The following is a 21,314-nucleotide window of genomic DNA, read 5'->3' on the forward strand; positions in this document are numbered from 1 at the left end:
TATCTTGTCCACAGACACAGACAAGTAACCTAAAACACACACCTGGAATCAACTGGAATAAACTCCAGTTTATATATTGATAGTCCAATGGTGAGCCCACAGAGGCACGTGCAGAGTGTACATGTGACATGAAAATGCCTACATGAGCTATATCTAAATATTGTGCTGTATAAGTACCAGAAAAACTGTGCCGAACTACAGACCAAGTTTTTAGTGATCAGTTATGCAATTTCTTACTGCTGCCTTACAATAGCAATGTACCAACATGATGCGGAACCACATCATTTTAATTCCAACACACCCATGGGTGCACAGAGCAGAGTAAGTTGTGTTTGATCTTTAAACAATGTGGGCATTGGATGTAAAAATTGCAGCTATGTCCTTTGGAAACTAGTAATGATGCTTGCACTGAGGTGTGCACTGCTTTGTGCCAGGTGTAATTTAGAAGCCACAGTCATTCCAGCTGTACCCACGAGTTTTACAAAGAAGCAATGTACCAGAGACATCCAGCTCTTACATTCAGGGTTAGAGTACAAGTCTTACACCAGTAATACTTCAAGCAACATGACCCTGAAAACATGGGGCTCTGTCCAGAATGTCTATCATGCAGTTTGGAATGGAAAACACAGGTGCTGCACACAGGTGCAGTCACAGGACTGTGACTGACCAGTCATTACTATCTACTGTAGGTGGTGTGAAATCTCCCTTCAAAATAGCGTATTGGTTGTTTAGGGGTTGGACTAAGTCACCTAATTAAATATGGGTGTATTGCAGGCATAACATAAAATCAGATGTGGACATGATGAGAGCGAACTGCTTCTCATTCATGTCATTTCAAGACTGTATGTCTGTGACCAACTAAAAAAGACGGATCATATTTGTATTGCCCGCTTGATAAATGCAGCGTTTTTATATGGTGTGTGTTTTTTTTTTTTTGTAAAGACATTCATCTCCTTCCTTATATCAGGCAGGTTCCCACAGCTTTCACAGGATTGTAGTTCAGTGGCAAAGTTTCTGACTGGAAAACAGAGTTTTTGGAAGGCGCAGGTTTGAGCCCCGTGGGTGGCATGTAATTTTTATTTTTTATTTTCAGCACCTGCGCGATGTGGTTACATATCGCGCCACTGCTGTGAAAAGCTGCTGTGTTCCCGCTTGCACAAAACCATCGCAGCATGTATTTTTTTTATTTATTAATTTTTTTCCTCACAGCAGGTGCATGATGTGGCAGTGTGTCCCCACATGCACGAACCGTCGCACCGGAATCGTACACGCCTGCCCGTCGGCACAGTGTTTCGTGGCTGTTTCGCCGTGAGTCACTCTGAGTTGCACTTTATTTGCACTATGTGTGAAGGGGCTCTTAAGGATGTATTATCAGCTTTTGTTTCAAACCATGCTTAAAGTCTGGAACCTCTGAATGTGATGAATGAGATCTTTATCATAAACTATAATTAGTGTCATTTAGATCATGGCTTTTAAATAGTTCACATGGTAACTGGGGAAACACTGCTAAAAATAATGCAGAGAAATTGTTTTAGATGGTTGCCATGTTAAGGAAGGAGAACATCAATAAAAATAGTGCCCTGAGAAAAAAAAAAAAAAAAAAAAGGATACTTTTTGTTAGCTCAGTACAAACACAACAGATTTAGACAAATGATGGCTGTTCTGAGATCTCATGAAAAATAATAATGAAGAGGTTATAATGATGGTTGTTACTGGCTTTCTGTTTACAAGAAGCACATAATACTATGAAACCAAGGAAGAGGGCCTGCACCACCATCCCAGGAGACGTTCTCAGTGCACAGTCCCGAGAAAATGCATCTTATAATACAGTTAAAAAAAAGTGTTGTATAATTGCACCAATTTTCTATCTATTACTGTGGTGAGAGCAGACTTTGGAAGTATTTCATGCAGCATGTCAACGTTTTTAAGGCATCACCTGAAGTAAAAGGTGGTATTTGAGAATTCTTTGCACTGGTTTGAGCAGATATGTCTCCAGGGGCAATGAATGGTTCAGTGTTGTCTGTCTCTCTTGGAAGAAGCGAACCAGACATTCGTCCTTCATGCATTCCCTCAGCACTGCAACTGAACTGTGGAGACAAGCAGACACGAACAGACAGCGAGACAGGTTTAAAAACTTTTCACTTTCTGCAGCCTGTATCAGAAAAGCTGAACTGAAACAGTTTTCAAAAACTTAAATATGTTTCAATAAAACCCCCTCTAAACATTTCACAGTCACTTGAAGAGGGGAAAGGTATTTGTTTATTGAAATGAAGCATTCTTACACAGTAAAATTTACTCTGCTGAGACAACATTTGGTCCCAGTGTAAACAGAGTAACATACACTCTATTATAGAGTGAAATCAGCTCTACCGACTTGTCAAATCAAGTGTTTCTCCTCCAATAAGAGTTGATTTTACACTGTGATAGAGTTGATTTAGCACTGTGATAGAGTATATTTAACTCTATTTGGACTGGGACCAAATGTTATCCCAGCAGAGTAAATTTTTCTCTGCAAATTTTACTGTGTAATAAGTTTCAAACAAGGTAGCTGGGCTCATTGTTAAAGTCAAGGTATGCATCTGTCTCTGTAAAGCTCCAGACATTTGTGGAGGATACAACCCTCATCGGGCTCATCTCCGATGGGACGAGTCAGCCTACAGACAAGAGATCAATCACGTGGTGTCCTGGTTCAGACAGAACAACCAGGAGCAGACTGCAGCGCATTATCCCCACAGCAGAGAAGGTGATCGACTGCAATCTGCCATCCCTACAGGACCTGTATACCTCCAGGGCCCTAAGGTGAACATGGAAGATAGTGGCCGATCCCTGTCACCCAGGACACCCCCCGCCCCCCCCCCCCACCACCACCACTTCCACAAAGTACAGATTGGTCATCCCTGCACTGAAAGGTACTGTACATCCGCACACCAATCACATGCTTTTGCACAGTCCCATTCCAATATATTTATTTGACAGTGAACATAGTTCTGCCTATTTGACTCTTTTACTTCTTAAAGAAGTATTTTTTACTTTTCTTTTTTATTGCTGTTGTTTATGCACCAATAACACCAGATCAAATTCCTTGTATGTGAGAACTTACTTGGCAAAAAATATGATTTGTACTCTGATTCTGTCATACACAGCAAGCTAGAATAGAACTTTGATGTGGTTCAGACACTGGAATACCCCTAAACACCTCTGGAGGATTTCTAGGTTTCTAGCCACAAAGACCTGCAGGTAGAAAAATAACATGTTGGAGGGATTTTATATATATATATATATATATATATATATATATATATATATATATATATATATATATATATATATATATATATATATATATATATATATATATATATATATATATATCCCTTCTGGCCTGGAAATGCCTGAGGATCCCCTAGGAGGATCTGGAGGATGCGGTTAAAGAGAGAAAGAGAGACCTTTGGCTGCCTTAATTGGTCTGCTATCACCACAGTTTTGCTGCAGACAACTGGTGAAAAAGAGATACATGGATGTTTTCAAGAAACATTTTTTTGGAAAGAGAAGATGATTAGAAAATGGACTGTGAAAAAAAATACTCAGGAAGTGGAATCATAATCAATAAAATCTAAACCAAAACTGCTGAAAAAGATGACAGCTACCATGAATTTAATAAAACAAGAAGGAAGGAGCACAAATAACATTCAAGAAGAAAGCTGGAGAAAGGAACATAAGTGGAAGAAGAGAGAAAGCGATGGAGCTGTAGGAGGTGAGAGAGATGCAACTGAACATATATCAAAGCATGGGAGGGAAACGAACTGATGTGTGAGATAAAAAGAGAGACAGAGAAGGTGCAGAAATGACAAAGGAGGAAGACTGAGCAGAAAGACTAATGGAGGGGATTATGAAGAGAGGCTCAGGAGACAATGAAAGCAGCCAATGACACCACAGATGTTTGGAGCATTGACAAACATAAAAAAATAAAATAATGAAGTAAAACTTTCAGAGAAGACACAAAGTATTGTAAAAAACTGGAGAGAGACAGAGATAGATGACAGATGACTAGATTCCTAATACAGGAAGAGAAAAAGAAGGGGATTACACATTAAGTTCTAGGAGATATTGGTCAAAAGAATAAAAAAGACTGAAACATTGCTGCTGTTGAACAGAAATAAACTTCAGAAATGAAAAAATACCAGATGTCCATGAAATGTGGATGAGAAAGAGGTGGAGCGATGCAGTCTTCCAGATGATGAAGGAAAGGAGGAAGCAAGTGAAAAGATGGAAGCATACTAATGCCAATACCCACTGGATCATATCCACCTTGGTGGTATTGGTGGCATTGGAACTGATAAAATTCAAAGACTATTCAGGCAAAATTTGAGACTCCCGATTTACCAGTCAGTTTATGCTCCTATCCTCAACTATGGTCATGAACTTTGGCTAATAACCAAAAGCACAAGGTCACAAATGCAAGAAGTGGAAATGCAAAGCTCAAATATTCATGAGGGACTCAGAGTAGAACCACCAAAAGAAGCCAGCTGAGGTGGTTCTGGCATCTGGTGAGGATGTCCACTGATCGTCTACCAAGGATGGTCTTAAAGGTACGTCATCCAGTGGGGAGTACACCCCAGGGAAGACCCAGGATATGCTGGAGGGATTATATTGCCCAGATGGCTTGGGAATGCCTCGGGACCCCCCAGGAAGAACTAGCAGACTTGGCTGAGGATTGGGAAGTTTGGAATGAGCTGCATCTACTGCCACTGTGATCCAAACATGAATATGTGGCAGAAAATGATTGAGTGAATGAAGATTCAACCCTACTGAAACCGTGGGGCTTGACACAAGTACAATAACTTGATGCTTTGGGGTTGCAGGGGTGGGCAATCATGTGACATGTAGGGAAGAGACACTGCTGGTTTTCCTTGCTACCAATCAGCCCAGCAGGTGATTTCGTTAATGCTCAGGTGTCTCGGCAGGTGATTTCAATGACTATCAGGTGTTTTAGGTCATTGGTTCCAAGGAAAACCTGCAGTGTCTTGGCCCTCGTTGCCCACCTCTGGGTTAGGCTGACTGACGCTTTCCTGTGAATTTGGACAATTCTACATTTGGAAATAACTCGGAACCTGACAGTCAGAAATTGGGTTACAAGTTATGGAGCCAATAGATGGAAGAGTGGAGGATAGGAGACATTTAGCTGTTGGTATCTGTCCCCAAACATCTTTGTCTTGAAGGAAGAGGTGAAGAAGAAAATATAATGGTGTCCCGATGATAGAGAAGGAAAAGAAATAGAAGAGCTATAAAGCTGTTGGTGAATGGTGATAAGTCAGCTGCTGACTTCGGAAGCATCCATCACAGCGTGAAAACAAAGAATCTTGGACAGCAATCATAAAGTCATCCAAGAGGAAATGTGATGGAAAGGGAAGACAGCAAAAAAGACAGGTCTGAAGCAAAGGAGAGAAGGAACAGGGAACCAATGAAAAGAAGAAGGAGGTCAGGGCAACACTGGGGATAAAGGAGGCTCCTCAGCTGTCCATTCCTCCAGATAGATGTTAATCACAGGAAAGCACTGTGGAATTCAGAGCAGTAATATATTCTGCAGACATCGCTAATGTGTTCAGCAGTGAAGCTGAGGTTTTCAGCTCAGATAGTTATATAGAAACAAACATTTCAAACGCAGTTTTGAATTCTTTTACAGACTAAAAAATAATATTCATGAAGATTTTTGTATTGTTTCTTTTTGCATTTACTTATTTACACTTTAATTAATTTCAAGTATTTATGCAACAACATTGATACATCCTTTCATCACCATGTTGGCTTCTGCAAACAGTCTTAAATCGTTCTATATATGAGTGCTCATAAGATAAACAATTAAATGACATTTTAAAAAGTGTTTTACATTTTAATCATCATTACAGTGAAATTTTGGGACATCTGTGTGGCATCACTCCTATTGCCAAAATTTAAATGTTCCAAACAATGTATATCATAGTTCGGTCAAGTCTGGAAGGTGTTGCACATCAGTGCATCCACCACACTAGGAGATGCCTTGGGTACTGGCTGGCAACCACGCAGGCAGACACCCAGTCCATCCCCATATTTCAAAAGCAGCCATCTATCTGCCACAGCGAAGTGAAATGTGGGGATCCCCTTGACCTTTTCCAGTTGCTGGCATTCTCAAGAGTGAGGCACTTGCAATGATGGATCATAACCAGAGATACATGTCACATGGCCAAAATATCATATATGGTGTTCCCTCGTAATGCAAGGGTTACTCCATATCTGAGTCTTTCAAGGTAACTGTTCATTTGACACAATGTCATTAAATTGGTATCCAAGGACCCATTGAAAGGACCTCGTACCTGTGGGGTGTGTGTGTGTGTGTGTGTGTGTGTGTGTGTGTGTGTGTGTGTGTGTGTGTGTGTGTGTGTGTGTGTGTGTGTGTGTGTGTGTGCACCATGTGGGTATTTAAAAGTGTTATTGTGTGCGTTGGTGCTATCATGGTCTCATTCCCCTCTCTGTCAGTCAGCTGTTTGGGTGGTCCCCTAGTGTGTGTGTGTGTGTGAGCTGTCATCCCCCTGTCTCATTCATTTAGTTGTGTGCATCTCCTCCTGTGTAAGGCAGCTCAGATTCGTTCCTCTGTTCTCCGTGTCTGAGTGTCTTCTCTGTCCCACGAGTCCCTGTATTCTTGGTTTATTTCTGACCCCGTGTTCACTCTGTGTCAACTTTACATTTCACGTGATTATTGCACTGTTCTGTTCAGGGGCGTAGCACCAAATTCTGGGTCCTAGGTACTAGCCATATTGATGACCCCCCACTGTTATGTTCTTTTTTATTAACACAAACACCAAACTTCTAATGCGTAGTCAAACCAGGTCTAAATCATGTATACCTTAGATCACACCTGGGAGTCAGAACCCTTTTTAAAGTTGGGGGAGCAATAATGAGTTGGGGGGTCATTTTCTAGAAAAATGGTGCAATTTGGTCCCCCAGACCCCCCAACTCAATATAGCTAGTTTTCAAGCTCACCTCTCTTTTCAAAGAATTTGGTTAGCAGCTGCTTACCCTCATTTAATTTTCTTTCTGTCCTTTTTACTCTTCTTTTTTGAAATCCGGACTTTTGAGTTTTTAGGAAAGACATATGTTATTTCAGCCTAAACACTAGGGCTGCAACTAATGATTATTTTACTAATCAGTTCATCGGTCGATTATTTTTTCGATTAATCTTTTTTTTTTTTTTTTTTACTTAAATGTGAGTTTTGCCATTATTTCTTTGAGTTATTATTAAAAGGCCTTTATCGCCTTTATCAGTATGTTGTTGCTGATTCATTCACGGTGGTTTCCGCGCTCTCCGTGTTCCTTCGTTCATGAGTTTGTGAGTATATGCAGCATTCAGAATTTTCAGCTCCCTGTGTTTTTTGTCGTTCATCTTCGTTCTTTTGTTACTCTGTGTTAATTCTTGGACTTTGTTGTCTAAGCCCCTGTTTCTTGCACTGTTTGGATTTTTGTCACCTGGGATTCACATTGTAAAAAATCATTCTGGTTTCTCACATAATCCTCATGTTTGACTGCCTGCATTTTGGGGTTTAATCTGTCTGTCAGTGAATCGACATGCAACAGTACCAAAGGCACCCAGTCGTTGTCTTCGGCCACTGGTTGGCATCCAAGTCTCACAATTATACAGTATGACAGGACGCAGGAACATTTGTTCTCCTGCAACGGTATTGGGCATCACCAAAAACCTTTGTCCACTGACCTCATGATGCCATGAGCTTTTTCCTCACATGTTGAGAACATAGAAAGTCCACACAGAAAGGATTAGGTCACAAGTAATCCAAGGACCTTCTCACGGTACTGCCTCAGTGCTAACCACTAAGTCACCATAGTCTCATGCCAGAATTGACGAGGTAAAATTTTCTGGCCAACTTGTTGGGAATGTGGCCGTCTTGTTAGGCAGAAGATTCTCCTTGCCCTCAGTATTCTTCCCAGAGAATGAACATGTTCAGACTTTTGTGTGACGTTAGACTAGTACCAGCTTTAACATGAATTCGCGTTGCTGACTCCAAAGTTAGCAAAATTATCACTATAGTGGTTTATCTGTCAATCATGTCCACTTTGTGGTGCACAATAAACACTGCCTGCCCTGTAAGGCTGCACACTGAAGATCAGTATGGCTATTCTTATGATGAAAGTATGTGGAATAAAGTGCCATGAAGGTGTTTAGTCATCCTGAGAAACACAACAAGTCAGAAGTAAACTGACACAACGAGGCTCAAATCATCCACAGCCAATTAAGATACCGTAAGCTGTATGCCCCGATGAATCCTAATACTTACACTCATAAAGCTCGCTTTAAACACTGCTTGAAGAATTAAAAGCAAATGGATAAGGTGAAGAATGTACACCACATGCATTTAAGGAAAGGATGGTTAGAACATTTCAAATACCCTGCAAATCTCCCAGCGATAAAGCACATGAAATTCATTTTTCCAGTGTCTCACTAAAGCTGCTGTAAATCCTGATGGAACACACGACAGAGGCTCATTTCTTTAATAGTCACCTCCTATCTGTCCATGCTCTACACACAAACAGATGACGTGATACATGATACACTCACAGATTAATATTCTTTGTCTATGTTGGACTTGCTCTTGTGCAGCTGGAAGTCAATTTTCTTCTCTTATTCTATGTTCTCACAGGCATTTGACTGTAGCTAATTACAACTGCAGAGGCGTCCAAGAACCTGTACTCAGCCCCACCAGTCATGGTAACAACACAAGTCTGTAGTCTGCTAGTATAATCAAAATATTGTTAATTGGATGAACCTCATGACCTGTACACACCACCGTGGTGTAACAGCAGAACTGGAACCACTTAAAGTAGATTGTTCCCAAGGTGTTAGGGGTAGCTCTATGGACTCCCTGCAGCTATTTGGGTTTCAGTGCTGAAGCCACCGTGCTGGGCTGTAAAAGAGTATTGCACAATGTGCCCATTGGGCTGCAAGCAAAAACACTAATCTGCCATGATTTAAACTAGTTCAGTGCCGGTAGGAAGTTTGTATTCCTGTAGAAAATTGGGAGCTTAAGTAGATTTTTCATGGATGTTCTTATGAGACTGTGTTTGAAGGTGGGATGTACAAAGACGTGTACTTACCCTTATGTAGTTTTAACAGACAAAGTGTACGTTTGTTAATACACGGTTGACAATGAGATACAAAGAGACGCGCAAATAGTTATTTTAAGAAAAAGACTGACATTCATCCAACATGGTCATATATACACACAGTGGTGGGCCAATCTGCTAACCGCTAATTAGCGAAGCAAACTTTTTTATTAGCAGATTGGCTTTTTAGCTAACTTTGAAAATCATCAACAGACCAATTATCCATCCATCCATTTCCTTCCGCTTTATCCGGAGTCGGGTCGCGGGGGCAGCAGCTCAAGCAAAGCCGCCCAGACCTCCCGATCCACACACACCTCCCCCAGCTCCTCCGGGGGAACCCCAAGGTGTTCCCAAGCCAGCCGAGAGATGTAGTCCCTCCAGCGTGTCCTGGGTCTTCCCCGGGGCCTCCTCCCAATGGGACGTGCCCGGAACACCTCTCCAGCGAGGCTTCCAGGGGGCATCCGGAAAAGATGCCCGAGCCACCTCAACTGACTCTTTTCGATGTGGAGGAGCAGTGGCTCAACTCCAAGCTCCTACCGAGTGACCCGAAAAAAAAAAAATATATATGTTAGCGGACTGAAACTTCGCGGAACTAAATTTTACGGAAGATAATTGGTCTGCTCCCGACCAATTATCTTCCGTAAAATTTAGTTCCACTAAGGTTCAGTCCGCTAACATTTTTTTTTTTTCCTGCCATAGTGAGTAAACAGTCAAAAGCATCTGTAAAGCCTAAAATTTTACATGTTAGTTGCTGTTGTGTGTTTTGCAATAATCACACCATTGTAAAAAGTTCAGTCCTGCCCCAACAGAAGGGAGCAGAACAGCTGCTATTACAAAGAAGAGGAGGAGAAGAAGAAGAAAAAAATTGTTTACTTTAGAAATAGAAAAATATGAGTGAATGATATGTTACCATTCCATTTGATGTTGTGGGTATATCAATCATTCAAAAGAAATGTGTTGACATGATGAGAATTTTGTTAGTTCAACAGCAGCCTTTGTGAAAAATTGACATGTTTTTTATTTATTTCAGTTTCACGAAAGTATAAAGTTTTAAAGTACCACAATTTGCACTAATGAGATGTCCCATGAGCCCTTGCACACCCAAGAGTTGCTGCAGTTCAAATAACATAGAGACACCACATGACAACAACTGCAAATTAACATTATATGACCAAAATGTAATTTTTATGCCTTTCATAACATTTATAAGAGACTGCTGCACGAGACCCTGAAAACCTGTTAAAACACGTATAACCTGCGTGGAACTTCATAAATGCAAACCGAATTTCAGACATCATATATATATATATATGTTCTCCACTCAGATTGCAATAGCCAATCACAGATTAGCCTTTCTGTCCATCATTTACCTGTATTTTGTACCTATATATATATATATATATATATATATATATATATATTACTCTGGAAGAAACAGCATAAAAACAGTGTTGTCAAGGAGAATAAGCAGGATATTAAAGAGCAAACTTCAGTTTCTTCCAGAATGATATGAACAGGAAGTGATCGCGGCTCACAGCGATTCCCCACTGTAAATATTGGTGAAACAACCTGAGCTTCTCACAAGTTTACATAAAACAAACACAATAACAACGTCTATAAACCCAGATCATATATTCATGAGAGTTTTAGGCATACTATACAAAGAGTTTTATGTTGCGATGTTAATGCTGTTGTCCATGCAGTGAGTATTGCAGCTTTATCAGATCGTCTCAATGCAAACTCTTTTGACGGGGGGGTGGACAACGTGGCAAAAGGAGATCATTTGAATTTCCCATAATGCCTTTTGGCATGTGTGTCTGTAAACACTCAAACCTTCAGAATTAGCGTATTACTTTAAAAGATATGAGTGATATGATAGATATTTTCACTTTGTAAAAATGACATAGATGCCGTTAATGTCGATAAACTGTCCAGAATTAGTTGGTTTTTGTTGTGTGGGCCGCTGAAGAGGAGGTACTGCTGGCCCACCACCACCAGATGGCGCCCTGTTTGAAGTGCGGGCTTCAAGCACGAGAGGGCGTCGGAGCAACCGGGAGTGACAGCTGTCACTCATCATCAGCACCAGCTGTCACTCATCCAACTCATCTCCATCACCATAAAGGCCGGACTGCAACTCCACCTCCTCGCCGAGAAATCAGTTACCAGAAGAGGTAATATTCTCTGCTGTGTCTGAACCCTGACTTATTGTCTGAACTTCTTTGCAGCCGTTTTCCTGTAAGCGATACCTTATCTGTGGGATTGGCATTTGGTGTGATCAGCGACGGCTTCGCTTCACACCCCAACCAGATAAGTGGTTAGACAGGAGCTGCACGTGTGTGTGATTGGAGGTGGAGGTGCTCCCTCCCAAAGGAACACAGACCGTGAAATTACTGAGTGTGTGAAGTCACACTCATCTATACTGTTTCTGTTCTCTGCCAGCAGTACCAGGTCTGACAGCTAGAGACGGTGGCCACCTGGGGATCCAGGACTTGGCGGCTCCGGTGTTCTTCAGGTCCGTTGGCGGTGAAGGCCGTGTGGGATCCGGCTCGGTTCTGGACGGACGTCCCCTATCCTCAAGCCTGTCCACACGTCACTCAACATCTAATTTTCTGTACTACCAAAACTGTATTTGTCTGTATTCCGTTGTGCATTTCACAACATTAAATTGTTACTGTTTGGCTTATCCACTGCCTGTTCATTTTACGCCCCCTGTTGTGGGTCCGTGTTCCTACACTTTCACAACAGTTTTAAATGAAACTATGAGTGAAAGGTGCTTTGGATTTCATGTCGTCATGTCTGATTCGATGCATGTTGAAAGTAAATGATATATATATATTTTTAATTATTATTTAAAATACCAGCGGGCCGGTGCATTATAGACAGAAGCTCTAGCTTGCCTATGAATTTACCCAGCAGCACTTGCATTGCTTAAACTCTAAACTGGTTTAGCTGACAGCATACCGAGCCAATACTAAAAGTTAGCAGTTAGCTGTTGCTTCCGCTAAATTTTTATCGGTTTAGCGTTATAAAAGTTAACTTTTCATTTAGTGGATTAGTGGTTATCAAAGCTAAATTTTTGGTTAGCTGAGCCCACCACTGTATACACGTTTGTTTCATTGTATATTTATATATGCCGTAAAGAGAGAGTGTAGCTCAAACCAAAGTCAAATTCCTTGTATTCTTGTGGATACTTGATGAATAAAGGCTATTCTGATTCTGATACAAAGAGATGTAGGGAGGAATAAACAGTTAGTCCACATGAAGCAGAAACATATGGATGTGAATACAGTAGTTATTGATAATGTGAGTCAGGACCATTTGGAATGTTGTTGCAAAATTGGCAAACTTTAAGAGTGGTGTCACTTGTAATGGCCACCCTGTCTACTGACTAAAGCTTACCTCACATTTGTATACAGTCTTTTTATCTGAAATACTTCATTTCCATTTGGCATGCCTGGCAAATTACTTTGCTTTTGTCAAGCTCATCTTTGTCATTGCTGTTTATGAACCTGAAATGGTGCCAGATAATAGCTTTAAGCACTTTGGGTCTTTTCCTGATAATGTCAAAATAGACTGGCATTACCGTATCAGGTTTGTTGTCCATTCAGTATGTGAGAGGGGGAGTGGCTGCAGAGCGGCAGAAGGCTTCTGGGCTTGAGATTAAAGATTCAAGAGGCTAAATGAAAGTTTGTGATGAACTTTGCCAATGTTCAGAAGTGTTTCTCTACTGCAGCTTACAGTCACGTAGATGGCGGAAGAGTAGGACACAGATGCCACAGAGGGCGCCATATTGGAAGTACTGATGTTACGATGTTAATCAAAGGTTTGGAAATTAATCCCAGAAATTCTCATAATAAAGGATGCACATCATTGTGCCATGTGCAAGCCATATCTAAAAGCTGAGGCCGATCTGACAAACAGTCAGAGAGATAGTAGAGAAGCTTGAATCTTCGACTGGACTGGGTTGCTTGATGCGAGGACATTTTGCTTCAAATCGCAGAAGCTTCCTCAGCTAAAATTCTTGCTCTGGTAGTCTGACTTCTGTCTTGACTCTTGTAGACTCTTGACTCTTTCTTCTCTACAAGAGTCAATACAGAAGTCAGACTACCAGAGCAAGAATTTTAGCTGACGAAGCTTCTGCGATTTGAAGTTATCAGACCAAGATAGCAGGAACGGCTGGACGCAAATGCAGGACTCAAACAACAAGCTCTGTGTGTGAAAGCAGTTTACTGAAACAGTAAACGGGGTTCGGTACAGAGTAAAGCAGTCCAACAGGAATAACAAAACCAAAGACATCAGGGTAGGCGTGGTCGAGGATACGGGCAAGTGGTCAGAAAACACCAGAGGCAAGCAGGTCGAGAATACAAACAGAGCTGGAGAGAAGGCACTAGGCGCATCAATCTGGCAAAAGACAAGAGGATCAGAGAGGCCTAAATACACCCCGGTGATGAGGTGTTGATGAGGAACAGGTGTGCGTGGAGTGAACCAGAAGGAGGGTGTGGCCAGAGAGAGGGAGAAACACCCACCACCAAGAGTAAGCAGAGACAGACAAGAGAGAAAGGCACAGACGGACCCAACAGGAAAACCCCAACAAAAGACAAAACCTTACAGAACCAACAAACCATGACAAAAGGCACGGTAAACAAAGCCCAATCCTGACAGAAGTGAAACGTCCTCGCATCAAGCAACCCAGTCCAGTCGAAGATTCAAGCTTCTCTACTATGGAAACCACCTGGACAACTAAGAGCCTACACAGAAACAGAGAGATATGTGAGTGTTATAGATAGATACATTCAACAATTAGATAGTGAAGCCAATGTGTCCCAAAATATAAACTGGTTAGAGTGTAGCTTCTGCCTGGATAATTTAAGAGACTGCTCTTTTTCAAAAACTTCGCAACAATCAAGTAAAATTTATTTAACTTGTCACCATGACATGATGATCAACAGTGAAATAACACACACCAAAATTTGCAATTGTGACAAAACTGATCCACAGAACTTTCATTTGGACCCGGAATAGCATACAGTGCCCTCCAAAAGGTGGGCACAAGGGGAGGTGATGGTCTAGTGGTTAAGGCACTGGGCTTGAGTCCAGAAGATCATGGGTTCAAATCCCCGCCTGACTGGAAAATCACTAAGGGCCCTTGGGCAAGGCCTTTAATCCCCTATTGCTCCCCGGTGTGTAGTAAGTGCCTTGTATGGAAGCACCCTGCCATCGGGGTGAATGTGAGGCATAATTGTAAAGCGCTTTGAGCGTCTGATCCAGATGGAAAAGCGCTATATAAATGCAGTCCATTTACCATTTCCAAAAGTATTGTAACACTTGGTATTTCACACAATTTAATTTGTTTATGCCATTTCAAATACAAAAAAATGCAATTTGTAACATTATCTTCCTTAAACTCAAACTGAAAGCAAATCTCTACAGCTTGATATAAATTAATAAAAAATATATAAAAGCTATGATGATGGGCTGCATAAGTAATGGAACACTTTGGTATAATACCTGTAAATAAACCATTTGTTTTTTTTTGTTTGGTTTTTTTTTTGCCAGTTTTCTTCAGACAAGTCAGTGGATGGATACATGAACATTTCCAAGTCACTGAATATGTCTTGAACTTCATTTACACCAGTTATGAAGAAATACAAACAGTATGGTAAATCTGTATAGAGTAGATAGTTCTCAAAAACTGAGTTCTGGGAGCCTGGGATGATGTATACAGGAGAGTTTCTTTCACCAAAACATAACATCTAGATTTGCATCTCAGTTGTATCTTCTGGCAAATTGTAGCTGAACTTTCAGATCTTCTTTTTAAGAAAATCCTCCTCTGTACCACTTTATCATGAAGCTGGGATACAAAATGCATAACATGCACTGTGCACAATTTCTCCAGTCACAGCCACAGAAGCCTATAATGTCTTCTGGCTTGTCTGGGTGTGTTGGTGGCTTTTTACTACTAATTAACTTGGCAACTTCAACAAATATTGTAGAGAAAGAACAAATGATCACATATGAAGACTGCATTAAATGATCTAAAAAATCTGAAATGTGAATAGTAGTTTTTTCCTTCCTCCTTTCTCCATTCAGATGGACACAAATACACTCACTGGAGTGACACAGACTCCTCTAATGTGTAAACATGACAAACATCACCTCCTTTGCAGTTTTATCAAAACTATCTGACATTATTCCATCCAAAATAAGATGAGATCAATTAACCACTCTGGAAATGTTTGCTGCATATCCTGTTGAAAACGCTCCTGTATGACATTGCTGCTAATCATTTTGCTCATATGTCTGGGTTGAATAGAAATCTCTAAAATGAAGTATCCCCTAGTGCCCATGTTGATTGATGCTTACCACATGCTGAACATAACGCCACCATTTGTCAAGCTGCAAGGAAAGAAATGATGGGATATTGCAGATCCTTTTGAAAATACAACATTAACTCTTTCAACTCCATAGAATTAAAAACAAATTTCAAGCACCCCCCCCCCACCACACACACACACACACACACACACACACACACACACAACAGCATTAAAGACTGAAAATGCCGTGTTTTGTTACATATATGACATCATACTATCCGATTCTATAAATATGTTATAAGTACAAATTTATGGAGCAGCATATGAGCCGTAGTTAAAACCTGTGAGCTACTCGTTGACGTATGTCTTCCATTAGCATGCTGCACAGGCAAAGCCTGGGATCATGGGTGATGCATTTCACTTTCCATGGAGTCATCATGGCAGTGGCTCAGCTTGATGCTCAAACAGTAGTAAAAAGATGACACAGCTAAAGTAGTACCCATTAGCAATGTAAATCACAGCAGCAGCTGTTACCCAATGTCCAATGATTTAATTGCTATATATAACAGTCACTATTATATCAACAGTCAATGCTGATTGATTGATTGATTGATTATTCATTATTCAGTATAATTTTGGCCAGTAATAATCAGCATCTTTTCAAGTTGAATTTTACTTCTTCTGACCAAAGTTTAAACCACAGTTTAAAAACGTCTTCTTCTACTACTGTCTAATTAACTATTTCTACTTATGTTTCTTATCTCTTTCTACGGTTTAATGGGTTACAATAAAAATTTGGACTGTATAATAGAAGATACACCGTACTGAATTTTCATGTGTCAACTTTCTGTATTTGGTCTGATAGTCCAAAGAAGTGTTTTAACGCTGCAAACAGAACCATGGTTTAATTTGATCTAGACAGAGACAACCTCCTTTGTTTGGACAAAATCTTGACGATGGTCGAAGACAGCTTTCGCATCTGCTGTTTTGGTTAAAACCAAACTGTACAGGCCAATGGTTCCAACCAAAACCAGGTAGGTGTGAAAGCACCCTTAACCGTCTGGGGTCAGTGACGGAACATCACAGAGACTTCATTCGACCACTTCCTGAAACAACAAACTCACAAATGGATTTTGTCAGATTCCTGCTCTAAATGACCTTTGACTCACAACCAACCACAACCAGTTGGGGAGGTGATGGTCTAGTGGTTAAGGTGTTGGGCTTGAGTCCAGAAGATCATGGGTTCAAATCCCCGCCTGACTGGAAAATCACTAAGGGCCCTTGGGCAAGGCCTTTAATCCCCTATTGCTCCCGGTGTGTAGTGAGCGCCTTGTATGGCAGCACCCTGACATTGGGGTGAATGTGAGGCATTATTGTAAAGCGCTTTGAGCGTCTGATACAGATGGAAAAGCGCTATATAAATGCAGTCCATTTAACCAGTCCCAGAAGTGGGAGAATATCACATGTGCAGCTGTCCTCCTGTCTCCATTCAGCAGATTGACATCGCTCAGTGTGTGTTGCAGAAAGTTCCTCATTTTTACTGACAGAACACAGGATGAAAATCTTTTAAACTCAACAAAAAATGAACAGGAGCCTTTTGAACAACTAGAAAATTCAGCCTTTCACAAAAGGTGGAAAACCACAGAAAGGAATTATAAAGCCAACTGGATCAGTGCACAGCAGCTGTGGAATTACGCTGGAGTGTAGGACATTTTTTTATCGATGTGAAAACAGCAGATATCTCACTGACTTTTTGAGTGCTTTTATAGTAAAAATATATCTGTCCAATGTTAAGAAAGCTACAAAACCTAGGGCCATGTGAATGTTTGGTGCAGGCATGTACAGCATGGAGCAACAGCTGTCAGAATGCATCTGATTGCTTGTTTCTGTGTTTGACAAACTGATTGTACCTGATTGTACCTGATTGTACTGATTGATTGTTAGTTTTACATTCTCAAAATGATCATAAATCCCTCTGCATTAGTTATTTATGGTATACGAGGTCTGTTAGAAAAGTATCCGACCTTTTTATTTTTTCAAAAACCTGATGGATTTGAATCACGTGTGCTTGCATGAGCCAACCTTGAACCTTTGTGTGCATGCGTGAATTTTTTCACGCCTGTCGATTGCATCATTTCCTGGTAAGCAGCCTTTGTGTGAGGTGTGTGTCGTGCGCTCGGCATTTTTTCATTCCAAGGAAAAAGACGGAACGACTGCAGCAGCGCGACTGCATCAAATTTTGCCAGAAACTGGGCAACAGCCAGGTGGAAACCATTCGGATTATTCAGACGGCTTTCGGTGACGATCCTCTGGGTGTCTCACAGATTAAGGAGCAGTACAACCGGTTTAAAGACGGCCACACAACGGCGGAGAGCGCGCCGCACTCCGTTCGGCCATCAACATGCTGAAATGACCGGATCATTTCCAAAGTGAACGCTGTGGTGATGCGAGACCATCATGTGACTATCCGAGAAATTGTGGAAGAGGTGGACGTCAGCACTTTTTCGGCACATTCCACTGTGACAGAAGATTTTGCCATGAAAAGAGTTGCAGCGAAATTCATGCCGATGGCTTCGGAACGAAGCTGCTGACGGAGCAAAAGCGCCACCATGTTGAAGTCTCACAGGACATGTTGTGACATGCTCACCTCTTCCACAATTTCTGGAATAGTCACACGACGGAAAAGCCACTAAAAGCATTCTGAATCTTCCGAATGGTGGAAGAGGTGGACATAATTTTTCGGAGTCACAACATGTCCTGTGAGAATTCAACATGGTGGTGCTTTTGCTCCGTCGGCAGCTTCGTGCTGAAGCCTTCGGCATGAATTTCGCCGCAACTCTTTTCATGGCCAAATCTTCTTTCACAGTGGAATGTGCCGAAAAAGTGCTGATGTCCACCTCTTCCGCAATTTCTCGGATAATCACACGACGGTCCCACATCACCACAATGTTCACTTTGGAAATGATCTGGACATTTCAGCGTGTTGATGGCCGACCGGAGCGCGGCGCGCTCTCCACCGTTGTGTGGCCGTCTTTAAACCGGTTGTACCGCTTCTTAATCTGTGTGATGCCCAGAGGATAGTCACCGAAAGCTGTCTGAATAATCCGAATGGTTTCCACCTGGCTGTCGCCCAGTTTCTGGCAAAATTTGATGCAGTCGCGCTACTGCAGTTTTTCCGCCATTTTCCTTGCAAAGAAAGTCCGACGAGAGACTCCACTCATCCTCACACAAAGGCTGCTTACAAGCAAATGACGCAACTGACAGGCATGAAAAATATCAGGCATGCGCACGAAGGTTCAAGGTTGGCTCATGCAAGCACACGTGATTCAAATCCATCAGGTTTTTGAAAAAAATAAAAAGGTCGGATACTTTTCTAACAGACCTCAGAAAAGTGAACATCAATGATGGATATGAAAAGGTAACATGGGTGACTAACATAAAATGTAATGTAAATGTAGAAAATGAATGAACGAAGAAAGGAAAGAAGGAAGGAATATTCCAGTTATCAGTCGGAAACCAAGCGCCAAGAAGCAATGACAAATTGTGCATTGCAAAGCTAAGGAATGTCCTTACTCGGGGGGGGGGGGGGGGGGGGGGGGGGAGGAGTAACAGCAGCGGGCAGTATTTCTGGTATTTATATTTGCATTGACATTTACTTTTGATACTCTGTGTGCTTCTTACTCTGTGTGCTACTGTACAATACTGCTGGAACCTCAATTTCCCTGACAGTCTTCCCAAGGGATTAATAAAATTCTATCTCATTTCATATAATCTAATCTGTTCTGTGAAAATTATCTGAAAAACAATTCAGAAACCAAAAAAGTTGAACCCCCCCCCCCCAAAAAAACCTGACAACACCACAAAAAAACTTTGATTCAAGTGCATGAACATACTCCTGACATTTGATCACATCTAATTTAGTTTATGAAAACCCACTTCTAAAAGGACTTTGACCTTGAAAATCTTTCCAAACTAAAATTTTGTGGAATTGGAAACTAGTGTTGGCTGAGGTTTGCGCTCTACGAGCGCGGTGCTCTACTTTTATCTAAATCACTCACTGGTAATATACAATGATTGATAGCATTTTCTCTCAGTATGCAATATGACATCTCTTCATTTTAGACATTTATTATACACTGATCTACGATTTACTTAATATATTACATTACTCTGTGATCCAAAGACTTTGGTAAACCCACTTCCAGCACTAAAACAGTTCAGCCACAGGAATAAAGATGTATTTTCAATAAAGAATTGAAAAATCATTAACAATGTAGTTAATATTTTCAGATTTAGAGCAAACCTATTTCTCTTTGCAGTATTCTAGAGAAATATGCGTCACATATTCCTGAAGCTAAAATTATTCTGAACATTTCTATATGTAAAGGTGTGTTTACACATAACCAACACACACATACAAATGTCATTTTTCTGTCATTTGTGACACATTCCTGACATTCTTAACGTGTCTTAACGCATCTGAATAGGTTTCTTAATAGCACGTGTTGGTGCGTGATACAGTATTCTTGATATTCGTGGAGCATGTTTTTGCCTGTCAAAAAATCTTCCACGAATGTCACACACCACCCTCATTTCGTCTCATGTCGTGGAGGTCGCAACTGAGCATATTAATCCGCCTTGATGAGTAGTGATCCTTAATAGAACATGACAATGTTCGTAGTGGTTCCTGTGATGGTTCTTGGAGCCCAAACTGTCACACGTTATTACGAAGTGACACGGAAACTGTCAAGTTTTGACACGACTTGTAATGCGGTGTCACATTTCACTGCGCGCCGCGACGAATAAGTTTTCTGTCACGTGCGCAAAATTAAACTCGGCTCCAAATGTTGTTCCACAGTTCCTGCTGAAGCTCCTCAGGACACTCCTGCAGGTGTTCCACCTGCTGTTGAAACCGATGAGCGGGAGAACGAGTCTGAACAACCAGAGGAGCGAGAGGAGACTCGTGCAGCCAGACATCTCTGCACCTCCTCCAGTCCGGCGGAGGAAGAAGTGTGCGCACAATTAAACCCCGCTGCATCACATTCAGTTTGATTGCTGACACCAAGTTGGCTAAAAGTCTAATTTCAGTGCTCTTCAGCGCGCTCCTGCAGGTGTTCCACCTGCTGCATGTGCCTGATGTTTGGGAAAATGGGCGAGACGAGAGCCGCATGAAGCCACACATCTGGCTCTGTCCGTCTCCTCCTCCTCCTCTCTGCGCCACTCCATGACACAAAGCCCAACTATGCATGCAGTCACAAAGTTCTTCTGAAAAACTGGAGTGATCTGAATTCGGTTGGATGAATATGGGTGTTTTTGTGGAGACAATTCACCTCGTTCACAACGTGACAGAACTTAACGATGCGCTGTTAAGCGCAATAGCGCGCAACAACGCGGAACACTATTCTTGACCGTGCGTAATGGTTCCTGATAACTCTCCAGCAACACGTGCCATTAATCGTAACGTGTGGTAACAGGTTGCAGCAGTTCCTGAGGACACCTGACGCCTCTGCCCCGAATGATCACATTCGTGATCAGCAGCCAAGAATGTGTACTTCATGGCATTTGTGACTTGTCGTCGTTATGTGTAAACGCAGCATAACACATGGGCATTATACCAAAAGAAAGTACCTTAAATGGGGAATTACTGAAAGAATGGTAAAACTGAGAATATACAACTGGATCCTGGAGGCTTAAATTGAAAGTTACATGAAATCCAAATCCTAACCGTAACTTTAAATATAGTAAAATAAAAACTGTAATATATTACTTCAACATGTCACTATGACAAAAAAAGTCAATTGCGCAATTCATGACTACAGCAACACATACAGCTATATCATATCTTGA

The 21,314-nt window shown here is 41.4% G+C and overlaps 1 protein-coding gene across 3 annotated transcripts in view; it reads right to left on the reverse strand.

Annotated features, from left to right (window-relative positions):
- The window catches only part of plekhg2 (pleckstrin homology domain containing, family G (with RhoGef domain) member 2), a 372,433-nt gene that overhangs the window by 86,727 nt on the left and 264,392 nt on the right, over positions 1-21,314 (reverse strand). For all 3 annotated transcript variants that reach the window (XM_034168230.1, XM_034168229.1, XM_034168231.1), the window contains one exon: positions 1,937-2,087. In XM_034168230.1, the coding sequence (XP_034024121.1) occupies positions 1,937-2,087 (151 nt within the window). The remainder of the gene's footprint in view (positions 1-1,936; positions 2,088-21,314) is intronic.

This window comes from Thalassophryne amazonica, chromosome 4 (genome assembly GCF_902500255.1).
Source record: "Thalassophryne amazonica chromosome 4, fThaAma1.1, whole genome shotgun sequence".
NCBI lineage: Eukaryota > Metazoa > Chordata > Actinopteri > Batrachoidiformes > Batrachoididae > Thalassophryne > Thalassophryne amazonica.